This window comes from Lepidochelys kempii, chromosome 1 (assembly GCF_965140265.1).
Source record: "Lepidochelys kempii isolate rLepKem1 chromosome 1, rLepKem1.hap2, whole genome shotgun sequence".
NCBI classification, from domain to species: Eukaryota; Metazoa; Chordata; order Testudines; family Cheloniidae; genus Lepidochelys; species Lepidochelys kempii.
Genome location: NC_133256.1, coordinates 346,779,774 through 346,799,599, shown reverse-complemented (window position 1 = coordinate 346,799,599; position 19,826 = coordinate 346,779,774). Strand labels below are relative to the sequence as shown.

Sequence of the window (19,826 nt, the reverse complement as noted above, 5' to 3'; positions counted from 1 at the left end):
AGTTTAATTTGAATTTGGGGTGGAAGTTCCTTGGGGAGCAGGGTTTTTAGTCTATTTTATCTGAATAGATTCATGCATACCTCTCATTTGCTGGCCAAAGAGCCAGGTTCCTACTTCACTGTGTGTGTCTGTCTCTGTGTATATGTATGTAATAAATTTAGTTTTTACTCTAGTTTTTGGAAAATTCATGAAAAAATGAATGCCTTTTTCCAAAACTTCTCATCGAGTAAAACCCAGCTGGTTGGAGTGGGCTGTACTGGTGAACTTACTGTAGCTATGTCAGCGTTTGTATGTATTACCATATATTTCTGGGTTTAAAGGTAACAAGAACGTAGTGACAAGAGAACATCTAGACAGAATGAAGAACAGTTGTATTGTGTGTAACATGGGACATTCCAACACTGAAATTGATGTGGTAAGAACTGGGCTGTTTTCTGGTGTATGTCCTGGGAGGGGGTTTCTTACATTCTTACATTCATTTCATTGATTCCCCTCATCCCTCCTCGCTCTCATACTCAATAGTGTTGAAAGCTTCTGAGATCAGTCAGTCAATAGTAGCGGTGCCTGACTAGTGCTCATTGTTCTGACTGGCTGGCATGAGAAGGCTGCATAATAAGCTAGACCTCCACCCCTACCAACTATTTTGTGCTGCCAAAAATGTCTTCGTAACTTCAGTGGTGTCCTCAAAGGATTCAAAAGAGCTGAGCTCACACTAGTTTAGCTTCAGAAATAAAACCTGGAAGAGTAGAATGGCCCTTTTTCCTCCTTCCCAGTAGCAAGCTAATTAGAGCAGCACTTTCACATTATTCAATCATTAAGGGTCTTGCTGAGACTTGTAAGTCGGTTTAAAATTGTATCAGAGTGGGATTCAGCACGCTGCTTGTAATCCAGGTGCAAATTATGCAAATTACTGTTCAGAACTTTAAATCTGCTCATCTGTGTTTGGAGTTAAGCAGGAAAATAGGACGGTCTCTTCCTTGCGGTGCCAGTCCAGAAGGTGTTTGTTGCTATAAGCAGTCCCATAGGAGAAAGACTTGTTTTGCCCATAGACACATGGTGACAGTCGCCTTTTCTCTGTACCCCGCTGCCAGCCACCATGTTGCTGGAAAGAAAGATGACACCCGCAACAAGATGGCCTAATGTTCATGATTGTAAATTGTAAACAATTGTAAATTGTTTTCATCCTGCTTTGTAGCTAGCTTTGCAATCAGAAGAATTCAAACTACAGCTGTTGTTAGATCTCCAGCCTACAATAAATTAATAAGTGACCCATATAACATATGAGACAGAGATCAGGCCTGGAGAACAGTGTCAGTGGATTATATGTGTTATTTCCCCGCTCCCTTGCTGCTCTGTAGCTGCTATTTTCTGATATTTTTGCCACGCTTGAACTGTTTAAATGCTGTATTTCAGGCGAGCTTACGTACACCTGAGCTGACCTGGGAAAGGGTGAGATCTCAGGTAGACCATGTCATCTGGCCAGACGGGAAGAGGATAGTGCTGCTGGCAGAGGTAAGTAGCACATGAAGGTCAGGCACTGTTACCCTAGTGGGCTGCCTAGGGTTGAATGAGCCATGGAGATCAAGAACCTCTAGAGATTGCTGCATAGGCCCAAGCAGCTCACCAACGTCTCTTTGGGCAGAAGGATTTGTTTGCTCCTAAAGCCCTGCTGTGTCTGTCCCTCTGGCATATTGTATGGTCCGAACAGCTCCAGTGTTTCCCGCTCTGCCTGTGATCCACAGCAGCCCACCCACTGGTATTTTGTCAGATTTCATTCTTCTGAAATCGTTTGACTGAGCTTTTAGCCATCACTGATGGCTCAGCCGCAGAGATTCAGTTGAGGACTGCTGGGACAATGAGCTATATATATGGTGGTTTCCTAGGGCTACAACCTACTGTTAAGAAAGTTGCCAAAGGCAGCAAGCTGCTGTCAAATATTTCCGGTGGCTTTCACAAAGGAACAGGTGGCTGCATTCCCATGCATGTCTTTCTCTCTCCCTAATTCTGTTCCCCCCAGGTTGTGATCTCGTCAGCTCTCACAAGCTAAACTGGGCCTGGCTAGTCAGTACTCGGATGGGAAAGCTCCAGCAGCGCCATGGGGGTGTTGATGATTGACCAGGTGGCACTCCCCCGGGGACTGAGCCAGTGCCCAGCACGGGGCTGGGAAAGTGGTGCGCTCCTGACGATGCGGGCTGTTAGCTAATTCCATGGCCCTTTTCACACAAGTACAGGGCTTGGCCTCGGTATTGAAAGTCCCGTTTGAGTTTTCTACCTCCTGTGTCCCTAGAACCCCCTGCAGGTTCCACTGGGAACAGGATTTCTCACTTCTGTTGAGTGTTGCTATGTGCTCTTCAGGACTGTTGCGCTCCACCCCAGCAGGGCTGCATTTCATAGAATCATAGAATCATAGAATATCAGGGTTGGAAGGGACCCCAGAAGGTCATCTAGTCCAACCCCCTGCTCAAAGCAGGACCAATTCCCAGTTAAATCATCCCAGCCAGGGCTTTGTCAAGCCTGACCTTAAAAACCTCTAAGGAAGGAGATTCTACCACCTCCCTAGGTAACGCATTCCAGTGTTTCACCACCCTCTTAGTGAAAAAGTTTTTCCTAATATCCAATCTAAACCTCCCCCACTGCAACTTGAGACCATTACTCCTCGTTCTGTCATCTGCTACCATTGAGAACAGTCTAGAGCCATCCTCTTTGGAACCCCCTTTCAGGTAGTTGAAAGCAGCTATCAAATCCCCCCTCATTCTTCTCTTCTGCAGGCTAAACAATCCCAGCTCCCTCAGCCTCTCCTCATAAGTCATGTGTTCCAGTCCCCTAATCATTTTTGTTGCCCTTCGCTGGACTCTCTCCAATTTATCCACATCCTTCTTGAAGTGTGGGGCCCAAAACTGGACACAGTACTCCAGATGAGGCCTCACCAATGTCGAATAGAGGGGAACGATCACGTCCCTCGATCTGCTCGCTATGCCCCTACTTATACATCCCAAAATGCCATTGGCCTTCTTGGCAACAAGGGCACACTGCTGACTCATATCCAGCTTCTCGTCCACTGTCACCCCTAGGTCCTTTTCTGCAGAACTGCTGCCTAGCCATTCGGTCCCTAGTCTGTAGCTGTGCATTGGGTTCTTCCGTCCTAAGTGCAGGACCCTGCACTTATCCTTATTGAACCTCATCAGATTCCTTTTGGCCCAATCTTCCAATTGGTCTAGGTCCTTCTGTATCCTATCCCTCCCCTCCAGCGTATCTACCACTCCTCCCAGTTTAGTATCATCCGCAAATTTGCTGAGAGTGCAATCCACACCATCCTCCAGATCATTTATGAAGATATTGATATTTTCATTGATGGTTTGAAGCAGTTTCTATATTCTTCTTTTGGGATCCTCCAGGCTGAAAGGTACCATGTGAATTAAGGAGCTTATTTATTTTATTTCTCAGGGCCGCCTGTTGAACCTGAGCTGTTCCACTGTTCCCACCTTTGTATTGTCCATCACCGCAACCACTCAGGTGAGCAGAATTTGGGTGAGCAAGAGGTGTATCTTGCTCCATGGTACATGCGAGTTACTCAGCCAGATGTGTTGTTTTATTCCCAGGCTCTGGCTTTGATAGAGCTCTACAATGCCCCTGAAGGGCGCTACAAACAGGACGTCTACTTGCTGCCTAAGAAAATGGGTAAGGTTATACCCATCACCTGGTCTTTGCTTTAACTGAGGTGGAACAGGGTGGGGGCTCTCAGTGGCTTTTGGAGACTTGGCTTCGTCCTCTCACATTCTGGTGCGTTTTGTGTTTTAGCTTTTCCCCCTAACTTGGGATAAGGATTGTCTGGTGGTGAGAGCAGGAACGGGGAGGCCAGCGGGGTTCTGTTCTTGGCTCTGCTGCTGTGATTTTGGCAAGTTGCTCTGTCTTCTATAAAACGGTATCTCGCTTCCCTACCTCACAGGGGTATCAGTTAGAAAACAGGGTGAGGATGTGGGTTGACTATAATAGTGAGTCAGACCTAATTAATTCACATTCATTGTAGTGAAGAAGTTACTCAGTTTCAGGGTGGGATTCAGTCTCCCTAAGAGACTCTTCCATTTTCCAAATCCAGCCATGTCTTCATTCGTTATGGCAGCGATCCTACAGCTTACACAAGTAGCCAAACATCTGGAAATCCCAGAGCAGTTCCCCATCGTTACGTGACACCAGAACTTTTCTTGTTTTGATATGAATATTTGCTGTCATCTGAAAGGTGTATAAACGCTGCTTGAAGGTGGTGCAAGAATAAGATAAATCTCAGCAGGAAAACCTGTGTGTGGATTACTAGGAGGCACGAGGGGGAACGTACTTTTCATTTTATAGCCCCTGCCACCTGAGATTCCAAGGGCGATACAAGTGTGAATTAGGCTGCCTCACCCCTGCGAGGTAGGGAAGCATTATCTCTGTTTTACACATGGGGAAACTGAGGCAGAGAGGCAAATGATTTGCTCAAAGACACTCAGTGATTCAATGGCAGACTCCAGGAGTCTAACTTCCCGTTGCCCTGCTGTAGCCAGTGGAGACACTGTGTGATCTGTAAGGGTTTGCAGCCGCTTTTTTTTACTCTTTTCCTTCAGCTGAACTAGGCGGGTGTAGTTCTTTTCTGAGTTTAGCAGAATCACATATTTTTCTCAGGGATAATAAGTTGTATTCAACTTGAAGGTCGTTTGTATTGATGTCAAGATCTATGGAAATGACACAGCCCTTCTCCCTGTAAAGGTGAACAGCAGTGCTTTGGTTTAAAAAAAAACCAAAACTTTCTTCTTTCACTTCCCTGCCCAAGCCACCAGCATCAGGTTCCAGCGTGTCTCCTGCAATGCTTGATACACCCACTAAAGTTGACTCAGGCAGATAAATGAAGAAAGAAATACTTTAAAACTCCTCTCTTACTTCATGTTTGCATGTGGTATGTTAAGACCCATGAGGCCAGACACTGCACTTCTTACAGGGCCAAAACTCCGCTGGAGGTCCGGATGGGCCACATGGGGTATGTCCACACAGCAATGTAAGCCTAGGGTTAGTGGGACTTGGGTCAGCTGACCTATGTCAGGGAACCCTGGGCTTGAGCGTCTACACTGCATTTTAAGCCTAGGTAAAGGATTTTCTGACCCATGCTCAAACCTAGGGCTCTGGTGTCCACACAGCAGTGCACAGACCTGAGTCAAAGTAACCTTGTCCCCGAGTGCATAGCACCCTAACCCCATGTCGACACTCTAACCCTACAAATGTGTTGCATTGTGGGAAAACTCTACTGCCCACCCTGTTTCCTAACTGATGGTGCTATCGATGGGACTCTGGTGCCCACACGAGTACATAAACTGCATGATTAGCCCCTTCGGTGGCTGTCTCGTTAGAATGACTGCACTGGGAGAAGGCTTTACAGTGAACTGACATCTGATCTGAGAATTGGGCTCACCCCTCTAGGCTGAGTCACACTGGCAGGAAAATACCCATGTGCAGCTGAGGATAATCAGGACATGAGTCTCCAGGGCCGTCAAACTATTAAAATGAAACGCTGCAATTCTCAATTTTTAAAATGGGCTGGTCAATGGAAGTGTGTTTAGTTGGTTGGTTTTTTAATTTATTTTTGTCTGTTTTGAAGTTTGATGTAAAATGTAGGTTTCAGAACAAAAACACACATACCCCAGCCTGGCTGCGGAGCGGTGAAGTGCGTCCCCAAGGCTTGGGGTGCAGCGTGCTTCTGCACCCCCTGGGGATCCCTTATCCCTGCCCCCACCGCACCCTGGGAGGCCAGGATAAGAGATCCTCGGGAGACTGTGCGGAAGTTTTAGGGCTGGCTCCCACTCACTGCCCTCACAGTGCACATTGCCCAAGTGCCTCTTCACACTTTGCCCCCAGGAGGGCAGGGGGGCCCAGGAGCGAGGGACAGAGAGCAGAGCAGGACCAAGCAGCTGCCTGCATGGAGGGGGAGCAGCTGAGGTGTTGGGGGTCCTTCTTCCCTGGCTGTGCTGAGCCATGAGCTCTGCCACTCCCGTTCCCTGCAGGGCAGATGCTTAGTCCCCACTTTGCTCTCTGGCTCTTACTCCTGGGCACCCCTGCCCTCCGGGGGGCTGAATGTGCAGGGCGCCCAGGCAGTATGCCCCAAAATCTGGCTGTGCTCTTGTGACCAGGAAGCAGCTCTCTTTGCAAAAAGCTTCTTCTGATCAGTCTCCATTGAAAAGCCTGCAGGCTGTCTGGTAGTGTGCTTGCAGACCAGTTTTCAGCTGACCTGAGCTGCTGCCGTTTGCAAAGGGAGATGTGGTGTCCATTTGAAAGAGAGGGCAATAGACTGCACCACAGATCCTTGGCATAGAGAGGACTAAGGAAGTTGCCCCAGGGAACTCTGGGATACATTCAGAAGACTTCTGGGATCAGAGTCAAGCTAAAGCAATAGGACTCAGACCCTAGGTTCCAGCTTAACACGGGCGCACACCCTCCAGCCCTGGAGAGTCCTGGGAGCCTAGGTTCAAGCCCTAGGTTAACATAATTGGTGTGTGGATATAAGGGGGGCTAGGCTCAAGCCCGGGCTTCCATTGCAATGTAGACAGACCCATAGTCTGTTTGGGGCTTTATACATTAGAGCTCCTTCAGCGAGGGAGGGACCCAGGGGATTTGCCATGTTCAAGCTAATTTCCCAGGGCTTGAATCTGTTTCAGATGAGTATGTGGCAAGTCTTCATCTTCCAACGTTCGATGCACATCTGACAGAACTAACAGATGAACAAGCAAAATACCTGGGACTAAATAAAAACGGGCCTTTCAAACCAAACTACTACAGGTGCTGGTTTTAAACATTTTCTTTCTTTCTTTCTTTCTTTCTTTCTTTCTTTCTTTCTTTCTTTCTTTCTTTCTTTCTTTCTTTCTTTCTTTCTTTCTTTCTTTCTTTCTTTCTTTCTTTCTTTCTTTCTTTCTTTCTTTCTTTCTTTCTTTCTTTCTCGCTAACGTAATATATGAGTGTGCACGCATGTATGGGTATCAGCTCAACCCTATATATATATATGAGCAAGAAGAATCACCGTAATTAAGCATCTAATTCCACAGGTACCATGGAATCCTGGTAATTGCCCATTGCCCCAGTACATCAAGACATGATATAAAATGGTGGAGGTACAGAATGAAGGAAATCAGACAATGCACGATCAGCTCTGACACACAGAACACTTTGTGTGAAATGAGGCAGCGTATTGTATCTGGCAGAAGCTGTCATCCTAAAGTGACAAATCTCAAAGTAACACCATCCAGCCAGCTCAAATGACAAATTATTTTTAAAATCCGACAAGCACAAAATGGTACAAAGCAGTGTTTCTGCTAGTGTCCCTGGGGGAGCATTTCTAGTGGCAAGACTCTTGGCTGAAGTACAGACTTCAGCACTGGAACCTCATCTATTGTACTGTGGGCTAGATTGCCATATTTACATGCATAACTCCCAGCTGCACCTTTGAAAACGTACCTCAGAATGTTTTAACTCTGCTGTTTCTGTCGGCCTTGGACTGTAATCACTTGGGACAAGGACTGTCTTTCTCAGAGCCTGTACAGGTCTGGATAGGTTGACAGCGCTCAGTAAAAAATAAAGGCTGCATTATGACACCTGAGATCATCTCTCTTCCAGGTCAAACTGTTGGGAAATCATCTCATTCATTTAAGTTCCTGTGCTCCTGTTTACAGATGGGATAAGAATGGGTTTGCACCATCACAGATCAGTGTGAGCTTGCAAATGGGGTTGTGCCGGAATACGCTCCTTTGGAACCCCAATGTTTAACAATAATGTACAATACACAACACTTGAGTGTTGATAGGAGTTTTGGACCCCTCAGCCCCAAAACACAGAAAGAATTATCTTCAGAGTTAGAGGTGGGAAAGGCCTGCAAAACGCCAGTTAGTCTTCCTTCCCATTCTGCAATGTGTTCCTGTCCAATGTTAAGTGTCACAAGCTATGGGGCTTCCACCATTTCTAGATCTTATCAACCATTTTCTGCTGTTCAGTCTAAATTTCCCTTTGCTCAGTTTCACATATAATTGATGTGTTTAGCACCAACAATGTGCTGGGTATTGTACAGGACATAGACAATCTTTGCCTCAAAGTGCTTATGGTAGACTTGCATATAGAGAAGTTAGGGGACGTGGGAGTCACACACAAAAGACAAAGGATGAAATTTTCAAAAACTTCTTTTCTGCATATTCTGCAGTGACGTAAGCACTTAGATCCATAAAGTTTATAACCAGAAGGGACCATTAGATCATCTAGTAGGACCTCCTACATGACCCAGGCCATTAAATATCACTCCATTATCCCTGTATCGAGTCCAGTAACATGTGTTTGACTAAAGCATATCTTCCAGAAAGGTAGCCAGGCTTGATCTGAAGACATTGAAAGAGAGAGAATCCACCACTTCCCTTGGTACTTTGTTCCAGTGCTTAATAATTCTCACTGTTAAAACTTTGTGCCTTATTTTGTGAATTTGTCTGGCTTTAGCTTCCAGCCATTGTTTTTTGTTGCCTTTCTCTGCTAAATTACAGAGCTCTTTAGTACCTGGTATTTTCTCCCCATAAATGTACTCATACACTGCAATCAAGTCACCTCCGAGTCTTCTGTTTGATAAACTAACAGACTGAGCTCTTTCAGTCTCTCACTGTAAGGCATTTTCTCCAGCTCTGAAATAATCTTTGTTCTTTTCGGCATTCATTCCCATTTTTAAACCATCCACTCTTAAAGCTTTTCAGTCAGGTCATTAAAAGTCAATGGGACTTAGGTGCTTTTGAAAATTATACCAGGGGTCTAGGATGTTGGGACAAAGTTGAAGGGCCATGTGGGTGGCACAAGATGTCTAAATTTGATGGGGTGTTTAAGGGAGGAAGATGTTATACCCTCCTAAACAGTCTTCTTCCTCCTTTGGATTTATACCCACTAAATCATTACACTCTGTCTGATCCTGGCAGTAATCAATGTACAGTGTACAGTTTTATACACCACCACTAACTGAGAACACTATTTCTCTTCTTTTTTCAGGTATTAAGTTTCTGCAGCTGTAACCTTAAGAAGTAAGGAACAAGAATCCAAGCCTTTTCTCAACTATTGTACAGGATGACATAGTACAAGCTTCTTAAATCAGAGCTGGACTTGCTCACATAGTAGACAGTGTGTTAGGTTATTTATTTATTAAACTAGAGCACTGTACGTGCGGCCTCTGCCGATGGTGTTTTTTACTGCCAGGGGACTGTGAGACAGTTGGTTTTTGTTTTTGGGGGAGCGGGAAGCAAGGGGAGGAAAGAAGAATCTGGCTGAATTATTTTGTTGCAAAGTATCCGTTAGCTTCAAGTAATCCATTATCGCTGTATGTCTATTTTAATATACAGGGGATGGAGGACAATGCATGAGGCAAGATTTGAGATCAGACTTCAAGCTTGCACGTTACTTTAGTACCTTAATGTCTAGGAACTTAATTTCAAGGTTGCACATTTCCTTTGTACCTTAACATTTCTTACATGGAAGCAGAATCTGAGGCAGTCCCCAGAACTGTCTGTCAGTTTGCAGGGTAGAACACTCTGTTATTTTGTTTCCATGCCATTTTAAAATGAAACTAGCACAAGCCTGTTTGCTCTAGACATTGCTGATGAGACTGGTGCTATCTTAGCAGTGAAACACTAAATCTTACCAGCAGTCACTGGGGAAAACTCTCTAATTCTGATTATTGTGCAAGGACAGGCTTTGGCAACAAGCCAAAATGAACTTTGCCTTTGCACTGTGGGAAGCTGTAACCAAGAGTCCAGTTTATAGCATCAGCTGGGGACACCCCACAGCCTGAGTTAGGAGCCCATGAGGCAGAGATGCACCTGCTCTAACGCAGTCAGTGATGAACGCTGCACGGTTCACACCAGTGGACTAAGACCCAATTACACACCATTCTTCAGCAACTTTGCAGTATTTTTCTGCAGTTTTTGATGAGTGCCAACGTTTTTCAATTCAACCAAAGCTATATTTCATGGAGCAGTTGTGTGGAATTTTGTGCTCATGCTCGTGGAACAGCCTTGTGACTTTGCCGACAAATGCTGCTTACATTTCAAGGTAGCTCTTCGAGATGACACTCAGAAGCTTGTTGTTCGCACTGCTGCAGAATGAAGCAGTAAAACTGATCAGTTCTGAGGACCGTTCTTGACACAGTCGTTCTCCAATTGGTATTTCAGTCCTTTCTGGAAGTGACTTCTGTGTATAAAAGCACCTGTTTCTGGGAAATGTTTCCCAGACTCCCAGTGCCGGAGCTGTTCGAGTCTTATTTTCAAATATAAATCCAAATAAGGGTCCCTAGAATTCATTCACTGAACAAATGAATAAGCGCCAGTAATTATCCCATAGAGTATGCTCTGTCCTGAGATCTAGATGTTATAAGTAGAGTTCAGAATCACTGTCACATTAGTATCTTGTCAAGTCTTGCTGTATTAGTCAGAAATGATGGAAGATAAACATGCTTGTTACTTGTTTTAGCCCAGGATGTCCTGTCTGGATCCTGCATACAACACAGACATGCGTGTCAAGGTAATTTTTAAGTTTGCCATATCTCCCCAGAGTCACTGAAGACATGTTTCTTTTTTAAAATTACTTCAAGTGGTATTTACCAGACTTCCACGTGAAGCATTGACCTATCAGCCTAGGCTTTTATATACCATGCTCACCACCCTGGCACCTGATCAAGTGAAGAACCTTGTTTTTTGCCCTCTCTGAATCCTTGGCCATTATGAATGGGAGAGGTGTCTTTGTGGCATTGTGTTCTCACACACAAAAGACAGAAATTGTGGTCTACAGGCAAGTCACAGAATCATCAAAATTAGAGATGAAGACTGCCTCCTGGGTCAGTTTGTCCAATGTCACAGTTGTTTCTTAAAGCAAATTTTCTAGTATGCTGTTTAATCCAATTTTCAATCTCCAAAGGGATGGAGCCCTAGGTAGAAAGTTGTAGGTAAGCTGTTGGAGGTTTTATGAGGCTGTGTCTGAGGGAGGCATCATAGAATGATCCCCAGTCATGTATCAATTGATCTTCAACTCTTGGTTGATTTTATTCAGGTCCTGAGATTTTCAGAAGAGACCACTGAATTATTGTTAAGATGCCAGTCGGGTGTATTACTTTTATTACTTACATTGTTTGAGTTATTTTATTCTGCAGTGACCCAGCTTTATCCTGGAGTCACTTTCGTTGTTTGTAGACGTGTGGGGTGAAATCCAGGCCCATGGAACTCAATGGCAAAGCTCCCTTTTGACTTCAGTAGGGCCAGGATTTCACTTGTAGATTGCACTGTCTGAATGGGGCCTTTTTCTGGGCAAAAGCCCCAGGAATGTGTCCACCCATGGAGCTCTTCAAGATCTTGGCATACATGGGCTGCACAAATGGCCAAGGATAAAGGGGAAAGAGTTTCTTAAAGAGAGGCTTTTCTCTTCTGTGTACTAAACCAGTCACAGAACCATTTCCCAGCAGCCGGGAGTTGGGGGATGGGCAACACGGGTCTTTGATTTAATTGGGAACATTATCTTCTCCTCCCTTGGATCTATTGTGGTATCAGTGTCCATGTATGACGATGCATCCAACACATCAATCTGTTCTTTATCTCACGTGGTTACGCCTGGCATGTGAAACTGCTTGTTAGACAAATGCTTGGCGTCAGCCCAGGCCGTACTGTCTCTGTGAGCCTGCATCTCGCCTCTGTGACCTGAGTTCAGTCATATAGGGAGCAGTACAGTATTCATGCAGTTGCTGTACACTTACTGGGAGTTCCCAGGCTAGCACCATGATGCTGGTTTGAAATCTGATAGCGAAGTGCAGCCTTAGCTAAGGGTATCTTAGGACACCATCCTTTTGGGGAGGTTTTTTCCATGCACACTCCTGTCAATGAGCTGGAACAGAGTGGGTGCAAATGTTCCAAACTGACGAACACAAGGAAGTTCCTTCTCTCTTTATTTGCTAGAGACAGTTGAGTCAAGACTTGTGCACTTTTTACAGAGTTAGCTGTGCAGAAGTGAGGTGGCGTGGCTGGGAATGCACTGTGCAGACAGAGACAGTCATTGCTTAACATGAACTGGGCTCCTCACTTGCCTGTCTGGGGGAGGGACTGGGAGACCAGAGCACCCCAAAGTGTGGCCCATGACCACTCTTTCCCTTTAGGTGGAGGTGCAGCCTCAGAGACTGCAGGCCCCTGCATGGATTTCTGCTCAGATCAAGCTGGAGCATTGCAAGCTGGGAGGTGTAGTCCCTGTGCTTTACAGAAATGGAGCATTGTAATCAGTTCCAAGTGGCCAGTGCTGTTGGGCATCATTCGGGCACCCCCTAGTTTAATGTGTGGAAACAGTTGGTAGTTTTCCCTGGGAAAACCAGACCAGCACAGTGGTGCTACCAGCCTTCTCGTCTCTTTTATTTTATGGGGAAGGTGACAACATTAGCCTGTCTCTGTGTTCTGGAGCGAAGCCACCTAGGAAATGCCGCTATGGGTCACATGTTCATCCAGGCACCCTTTGGGAAAATGGGGTCAGAAATCAGGCTGAATCTGGCCCCAGGACAATAACCGCTCCGTCAGGCGGCCCGACGGTGCAGCTCAGAAGGGTCGCTTACCTATCCCAAGTCTGTCACTAGTGTAGCGTGTAGTGGTGCTGCCCTCATCAGGGAATTTGTTTGTGCTGATTTTAAGCTCATTTTATCTTCAGTGTAGCTATAAGAAGAAGAAAAAATCATTCTGAATGGCTTTTTTCCCCTCTGATCTTTTACAGATTTTCTCCATGTTGCTATGCCTTTTCGTAAGCTTTTTTGCTTGCTTGGCTTTTCCTAATCAATCTGGAATCATACTCCGTGATCATCTCTAAATTTAGCGTAACAGATCTTTTTAAATGTAACAATTTTTTTTAAATATTAGAAAAAGGAGATAGGCGACACCAGCAAAATCTTATAAGGAAAATAATTTTGTTCTGAACTTTAGAAGCCAGGAAAAGAAACCCAATCATCTGTCATAATTCTACAGTAAGGAAGTAAAAACTAAGACTATAACATTTTCAAAAGGATGTTTTAAATATTAATGTCTGAGTGATTGTATTAGATCAGCAATAAAGACTCTGTAATCTCAAAACACAAATAAAATGTTGCAAAATTCAGTTGGCCTCTGCAGTGTGTTCATGTGGCAGGCCCTGGAAGTGGTTGGAAACAGGATGGTATGTTGCAAGGAAGGTTATGAACCTCTCAGCTTTTGTGACAACCAGGTACCCAAATGGGCCTGTCGTTGTCTCTGAAGGTTCCATTTGCTACTTGTCACACTGCAAGCTGCCAGCCAGGACCCCCCCCCAATAGTTGTAATGACTGTGTTGGCCACTAATGTTCTCTTCTAGCCTCAGAGTAGCAGCCGTGTGAGTCTGTATTGGCAAAAAGAAAAGGAGGACTTGTGGCACCTTAGAGACTAACCAATTTATTTGATCTGTTTCTTAAGGTATTGTCCCGGTCCACGTATTCCTCAATGTATACGGTCCGTTCACTCTTGCCTCTGCCAAGGGTTGAAGCCATCCACTAGCCACATATTGTAGTGCCAGGACTGGTGGATTTATAAAAACTTCCGCTGCTGGAAATGGCAGATTCCTCTCCCTGCTTAGCAGGATCAGGTTTCCAGTCACATTCTTCCTCCCAGGTTTTCATTTCTTCACACACTTCTCCTCCTTCCAGCCCGATTCCTCTGCTCCAGGTGTTACACAGCCAACTCCATCCTCTACCCAGTGCATGGACTTGCCCTCCAGACTGATTCTGACAGAGGATCTGCCTTGACTTGGAGCAGCCCCATCTATATCCCTCCTTCCTTTCCTCCCTGGGTGCACTGATCCCATAATGCCATCTCTTCAGTGTAGACAGCACCATCGGTGTGAAGGGGGCTTTGCAAATGAAAACAACGGCTACCTGCTCCAAGGAGCTTGCTATCTAAATTAGATACCTTCATCTTCTCATAATCACAAACAAACAATGTGGGGTAGCAGCAGCCAGTCTGGAGATATCCATAGAGTAAGGCCACATTGGTGCCTTGGTGGTTCATTGTTTTAAAGAATGTATTGGGGGCTATTGTCCCAGGACTGGGGGAGCAGTGAGTGCTGTGGGTCACCTGCACTAGGAGAGCTGCAGAAGAGTAAAATTGACCATTTTTGTAGTAGTCATCTTGCTTTTTCTGGAGAATATTGTCATTTAATAGGAAAACGACACAATTTAAATCAGGGAAATCTTAGTGTCCTTGTAACTCAAAATCAGATGGGCAGATTTTCTTCAAGATTTGCAGAAATATTCTCCTTTGCCATCAGGGTGGATCTGACAATTCTCAGGCCAAACCAATTCTCCAAGCCAAAGTTACAGTCGTTTTATACTGAATTAAGGTTGATTGCAACCTTAATTCTGGACATGCTTCCACCCCTCCGTACAATATAGCAGCCCGCAACTGTCTCTGCAGAGATGGCCTGTGAGAGCGGGTTCTGGCTACTAAACTTCCCATCCCCTCTGTGTTTTGTGGAGTGATTGCAATTATTCTGTGGAGAAGCTGTCTGAGTGCAGCTGGAAACTGTTTTGGTTGTAGGTTTCTTGGGTTGTCTCCTGTTCCTGATCTGTCCTTGGTGAAAACAAGCTAAATTGTGTCTGAAAAAAACCCATTATCTTGTTTTGCTCCCATTCTCTCACCTCCCTTCCCAGCCCTTTTGCAAAACAATCCGTGTTTACACAAGACCCAGAAAGACACCAGGAAAATACAGATTTAAAAGGATGACATTTCTTCCAAGATGAACAGAATAAACCAATGGCCATTTTAAAACACAAAATCAGATCACTCCTGGCTGAAAGCTGCGGAGTGGAACAGAGTGTGATGAGGCCACTGGATAATTGATTTGGGGATGCTCCTTTATTGAGCATCAAGAAACCTTGTAACCTAGCAGTAATGTAGCTACACTGCTCTGAATCTGCAGTTCTGGCTGGTGAGAAGTATATGGAAGAAGGAGGCCAGGCCCTTGTGGAAGCCTTTCAGAAGTAACATGGAGACCGCAGGGGGAGAGAGCCCATAACTCCTTGAGAACTTGCATGGTGGCACTTCCCATCAAGACTGTCCCTCCATGATGCATTGGGCAGGTCTGGTTCTTTGTCTTTTCTGAGCACGTTTCATCTAAACAGCAGGAGCTAAGCTGACCAGTCCTCCTCCAAGTGTAGCAGGGATGGCAGATGCATGGATGGCAGAAAGTGACCAGGTGGGGGTTGGGGTGAAAGTGATACCCAGCTGCTGCTGAAGTCTGAGTAGGTCAGCATCTCTAGAGAACTCTCCAAAGGCTTAGCAGGTCATTTTAAATTCCCATCTGCTCCTAGAGGTCCCCAGTCCTCCAGGATTCACACAACCTGCTGTTAGAGATCATGTCAAGGGACAGCATCGCCCAAGGAGTAGAATTAATTCACTGGCAGAAGGCAAAGCTTTGCAGGCTCCATGCAGACATGCTGGTGTTAAATGACTCCAGCTTCTCTGCTGTGACTGCTCAAGCTGGAGCAATGGGCATCCCTTATGCTTTCTCTTCCCTTAACTCCCAGCGTCCATCACCTGGCTAAATAACAGAAATGAGCTGAATAATTAACAAGACTGTGCAAAAGACTGGGATCCACTCATGCAGTGGCCATGATGCTGCACATCCGTGCACTTTGCAGCCAGAGAAACACAGGGCTCACAAAGGTGGAACTTGCCAGCGATGCTGCAGAATTAGATCTGAAAAGACCAGAATATTTGCTGCCTGCGAAGAAGAAAAACTGAAAATTGAAAAATTTGCTATTAAAAAAATGAATAGAAATATGGGCACCAGGTGTTTCTCTCCATTCCTCTCTTCAGTCTGCACTTCCATAGGGCCACCTCTGCATCTAATAAGAGAGTAGCCTATGTCTGGTAAGTCCCCTCGTCAGTCCTCTCCCCTGGCCCCACACATGGCATGATTGTTCCCTCCAGCTGTTACACTTCGTTCTGCAGTGTTTTGTGCAATCGAATTTAAAATAACTCAAGCAGCGGCCTTCCCCATTTTCCCTGGGGAGACGACTCCACGCTCCAATGCTTAATCCAATGCAGTTGCTGTAGTCCGTTACATTACGCTCTTTGCTGGCTCTAGGGTGGTTCTGAGTTTATCTTTGCATGTCAGTTTTGCTTTCCCATTTCTTGGTGTCACTGGACTCCACTGAGTTGATTTATTCTCTTATCTCCCCGATGGCCATGGCGCCCAATACAAGTCTATGTTGTGTGTTGTGCAGACAAGCAATGGCAGGCAGCTTGAAGAGCTGGGGACCGACTCCTGCAGCCCTTCCCCATATGCACAGTTCTTACACTTCCTGTGGAAGTCACTGGGTCTGCTTGGCTGGGTAAAGGTTCATTATCCATTGTGTTCGTACACTTCCCTACATGAGTCGCCAATTGGCCGTGGGAGTCAGCTGCTGTGTTAGACTCTCAGCAAGGGGTGTGCAGTGAAATGCTCCCGCCTACCACCGGTTGTGTGCATTTTGTTCTGGGATCCCTGTCTCCTTTCCTACATGCTGCTGATTAAGTTACCAATGAACTCCATTATGTCTCTGGAAGGGGTTGAGCCTTTCCGCTATCTCTGAACCCAAAACTAGCCCCAGATTCCCTTCGTTTCAGGTGTATAGAAAACCCTCTTCAGCCACTTGTCATCTCCACGAGGCCTGAGTCCCAAACCATTACCTGGCTCGCTATAATTTTAACCTTCTGTCCTTAGTGGCTTTACCACCCACAAAAGTGGGAGTGTTGAAAATCTCCCCATCACTGTCCCAAACTGCCTGTGTGTGACAAATCACTAGAATGAATGTCAGATAGAGAAGTGTACAGCCCCGCTGTGGGTGGGAAGACCGTGCACTTGCTCTGCAAAGTTGACATCCCCTTATGCTCTGATTCAGAGGAGGGATTTTAAACCCCATCTCCCACCTGCCAGGTGATTCCCTTAAGGACCAGCCTATAGCATCCTTATTTAGTTATACGAGACTCAAGACAGCTTGAGAGCAGACTTTGGGGGATATCAGAGGTCAAGTCCCTGCTCCAGAGGGAGGATTCAAACCTGGGTCTACCACATCCTAGGCATATGCTCTAACCACTGGGCTAAAGGTTAGAAGGTGACCGCCACAGTTACTTTGAAGCTGCCTGGAATGAAACATTTCATCGGACTCAAGATGGGCTTTTCCAATGGCTGACAAATTCTGAACATCACTGGAAACAACTCTTTGTGTTGATTCCCAGCTGGCTGGCCACACTGAGAAATCACGTGTGTGTTGGAGGCTGGACAAAGGTGAAGGGGCAGCATTTTAAGGTTAACTAAAGATACCAGCATCAGTCGCGCTCCTTGGCTGTGATGCTCTTTGGAATCAAGCCCCCAGCTCTCTGGGGGAGAGGATAAAAGGCCATATTAATGGCAGGACTTACTTACTGCTTCCACCCAGTGCTGTGAGACCAAGCTGCCAGTGACCCAGCCGCCGTGGGGACCGTTGCTGCTTCCATTCTAAGCATCTCTCCCTGCCCCCCTCCCTTCCCTTCACTTCCTCCCTTCATCCCATTTGAAACTTGCTGATCCCTGCCTGTGGGTTTCTTTTCACACAGCTGTTGAGGGTTGATTCAGATAAGGGCGGCAGAGTAACTGCAGTGGCCTGGAACTGATAGCCCCACCTATGTGTTCGTTTAGAGATGTTGACCAACGCGGTTTGCTAACGGGAAAGGAAGGGTTTAATTCTGCTGCTGCTGGGCTATAGGAAACGGATGATGAACGTGAGTGTGATGACAGGTTTCAGAGTAGCAGCCGTGTTAGTCTGTATTCGCAAAAAGAACAGGAGGACTTGTGGCACCTTAGAGACTAACCCATTTATTTGAGCCTAAGCTTTCGTGAGCTACAGCTCACTTCATCGGATGCATTCCATCACAATGCATCCGATGAAGTGAGCTGTAGCTCACGAAAGCTTAGGCTCAAATAAATGGGTTAGTCTCTAAGGTGCCACAACTCCTCCTTTTCTTTGTGAGTGTGATGTAGTCCCAAGCAGCGCTGAGCTATAAAGGCCCAGGGCTAGTCCCTTCCCAGGAATAAACGAAGCTATGGAAGGTTTGAGTGAGTTGGGGTCTGGGTTTTTGTCCTTTCGCTGAACCATAGAAGAATATTTCATTTTGGCAAAGCACAGGAAGTGGTTGACCCCGGGAAGACTCATTAGGGCAGGATCAGGTCCCTTATCTGCTCAGGGGGAACCCTGCACCTGTGCAGAGCCCCACTGAGATCACTTGGGGTGGGGAAAGAATTCTGAATGGTCACTGGAGCCAGGCTGTGCAGCTGCAGAATTGGGACCAGCATTGGGCCAGCTGTTTCTTAAGCAGAACAATTCTGACAATAGCTCGTGGAGATGGGCTGTAGCTCTCCGGGCTGCATTTGGAGTTGCCTTGGATATTGTGTGGTCATTTCTGCCAATGCAAAAGGGGGTGCAAAATGCCCCCCTCTGATTCTGGAAGCACTTCTCCCCTTCAATTTGCACGCAAAAAGCCAATACATGACTCTATTGATAAAGAATTAATGAGAAGGAATAATGGGCCAACTTTTATACAGAATTGTTATAAATTGACAGCGATAATTACACTGGGTGGAACTTGAAAAGGTCTAGAATGTGACATAATGACCCTGAATATCCTCATTCCTCAGCCATGGAGGAATAGCAAGTCCTGCTTTTCCTTCTACAGAACTTTCCCTCCAAGGCTCCCAAAGTGCTTTGCATCACTGTGAGGAAAGGGTTGTTGCCTTTTACAGATGGGGAAACTGAAGCACAGAGCCACAAAGTGACTTCACTAAATAGCCTATTTCTATTTTATATTTCTTCAATAACTATTACTGCTCTCTAAGTGGAAAGAAGCAGGATGCTGTGTTCATCTCATATGAGGATGATGGTTTCAGTCCATTAGTAACTGAGGATCATGTTAGACAACAGCTGCTGGTAATCAACATTTTTAAATCAGCAGGCCCAGATCAACTTGCACCCAAAAAGAGCTGGCGATCTCTCTCTCGCCTGCTGGTGTTAATGTTTGATAAGTATTGGAATGCCAGGGAAATTCCAGAAGACTTATTCAAGTATTCAAAAAGAATAAGGAAGATGACCTGCGTAACTGTAGGCTGGTTAGCCTGTCATCTATCCTGAGCAAAATAATGGAAATGCCAATACACGACTCTATTGATAAAGAATGAATGAGAAGGAATATAATTAATGCCTGTCAACATGGTTTTATGGAAAATTGGTTTTGTCAAACAAACCTGATTTAACTCTTTGGGACTACAAGTTTGGTTGACATCAGTAACTGCGTAGATGTAACATTCAAGACTTTTGTAAGGTGTTTGACTTAGTACCCCATGACATTCTGATTAAAAAATTGGCACTCCACACTACATCAATAGGGCACATGTTACCCGGAGTGAGAACTGGCTAACTAACAGAACTCCAAATGTAGCTGTCAATGGGGAATCATCAGATGGGGGTGTTTCTAGTGGGGTTTTGCAGGGATCAGTCCTCGGCCTGATGCTACTCAGTGTTTTCAGCAATGATAGGGAAGTGAATGTAAATGCTGATAAAATTTGCAGATGGCACAAAGATTGGCTGAGTGGTAAAAGAGGACAGGCTTTCATACAGAGCAAAATGCATTTTAATACCATCAAATGCAGTTATGCATCTTGGAACAAGGAATGTGGGCCACGCTTCAAAATGTACCCTGGAAAGCAGAGACCCTGAGTTTAGGCGTTTAGGGGTCACAATGGACAAGCAA

The 19,826-nt window shown here is 45.6% G+C and overlaps 1 protein-coding gene across 6 annotated transcripts in view; it reads left to right on the top strand.

Moving 5' to 3' along the window:
• AHCYL2 (adenosylhomocysteinase like 2) overlaps positions 1–13,149 on the top strand; it is a 212,018-nt gene extending 198,869 nt beyond the window's left edge. For all 6 annotated transcript variants that reach the window (XM_073328940.1, XM_073328941.1, XM_073328942.1 and 3 more), the window contains 6 exons: positions 321–415; positions 1,414–1,512; positions 3,445–3,513; positions 3,600–3,678; positions 6,681–6,801; positions 9,031–13,149. In XM_073328940.1, coding sequence (XP_073185041.1) covers positions 321–415; positions 1,414–1,512; positions 3,445–3,513; positions 3,600–3,678; positions 6,681–6,801; positions 9,031–9,037 — 470 coding nt within the window. In that variant the 3' untranslated portion in view covers positions 9,038–13,149. The remainder of the gene's footprint in view (positions 1–320; positions 416–1,413; positions 1,513–3,444; positions 3,514–3,599; positions 3,679–6,680; positions 6,802–9,030) is intronic.
• Positions 13,150–19,826: the final 6,677 nt, after the last annotated feature.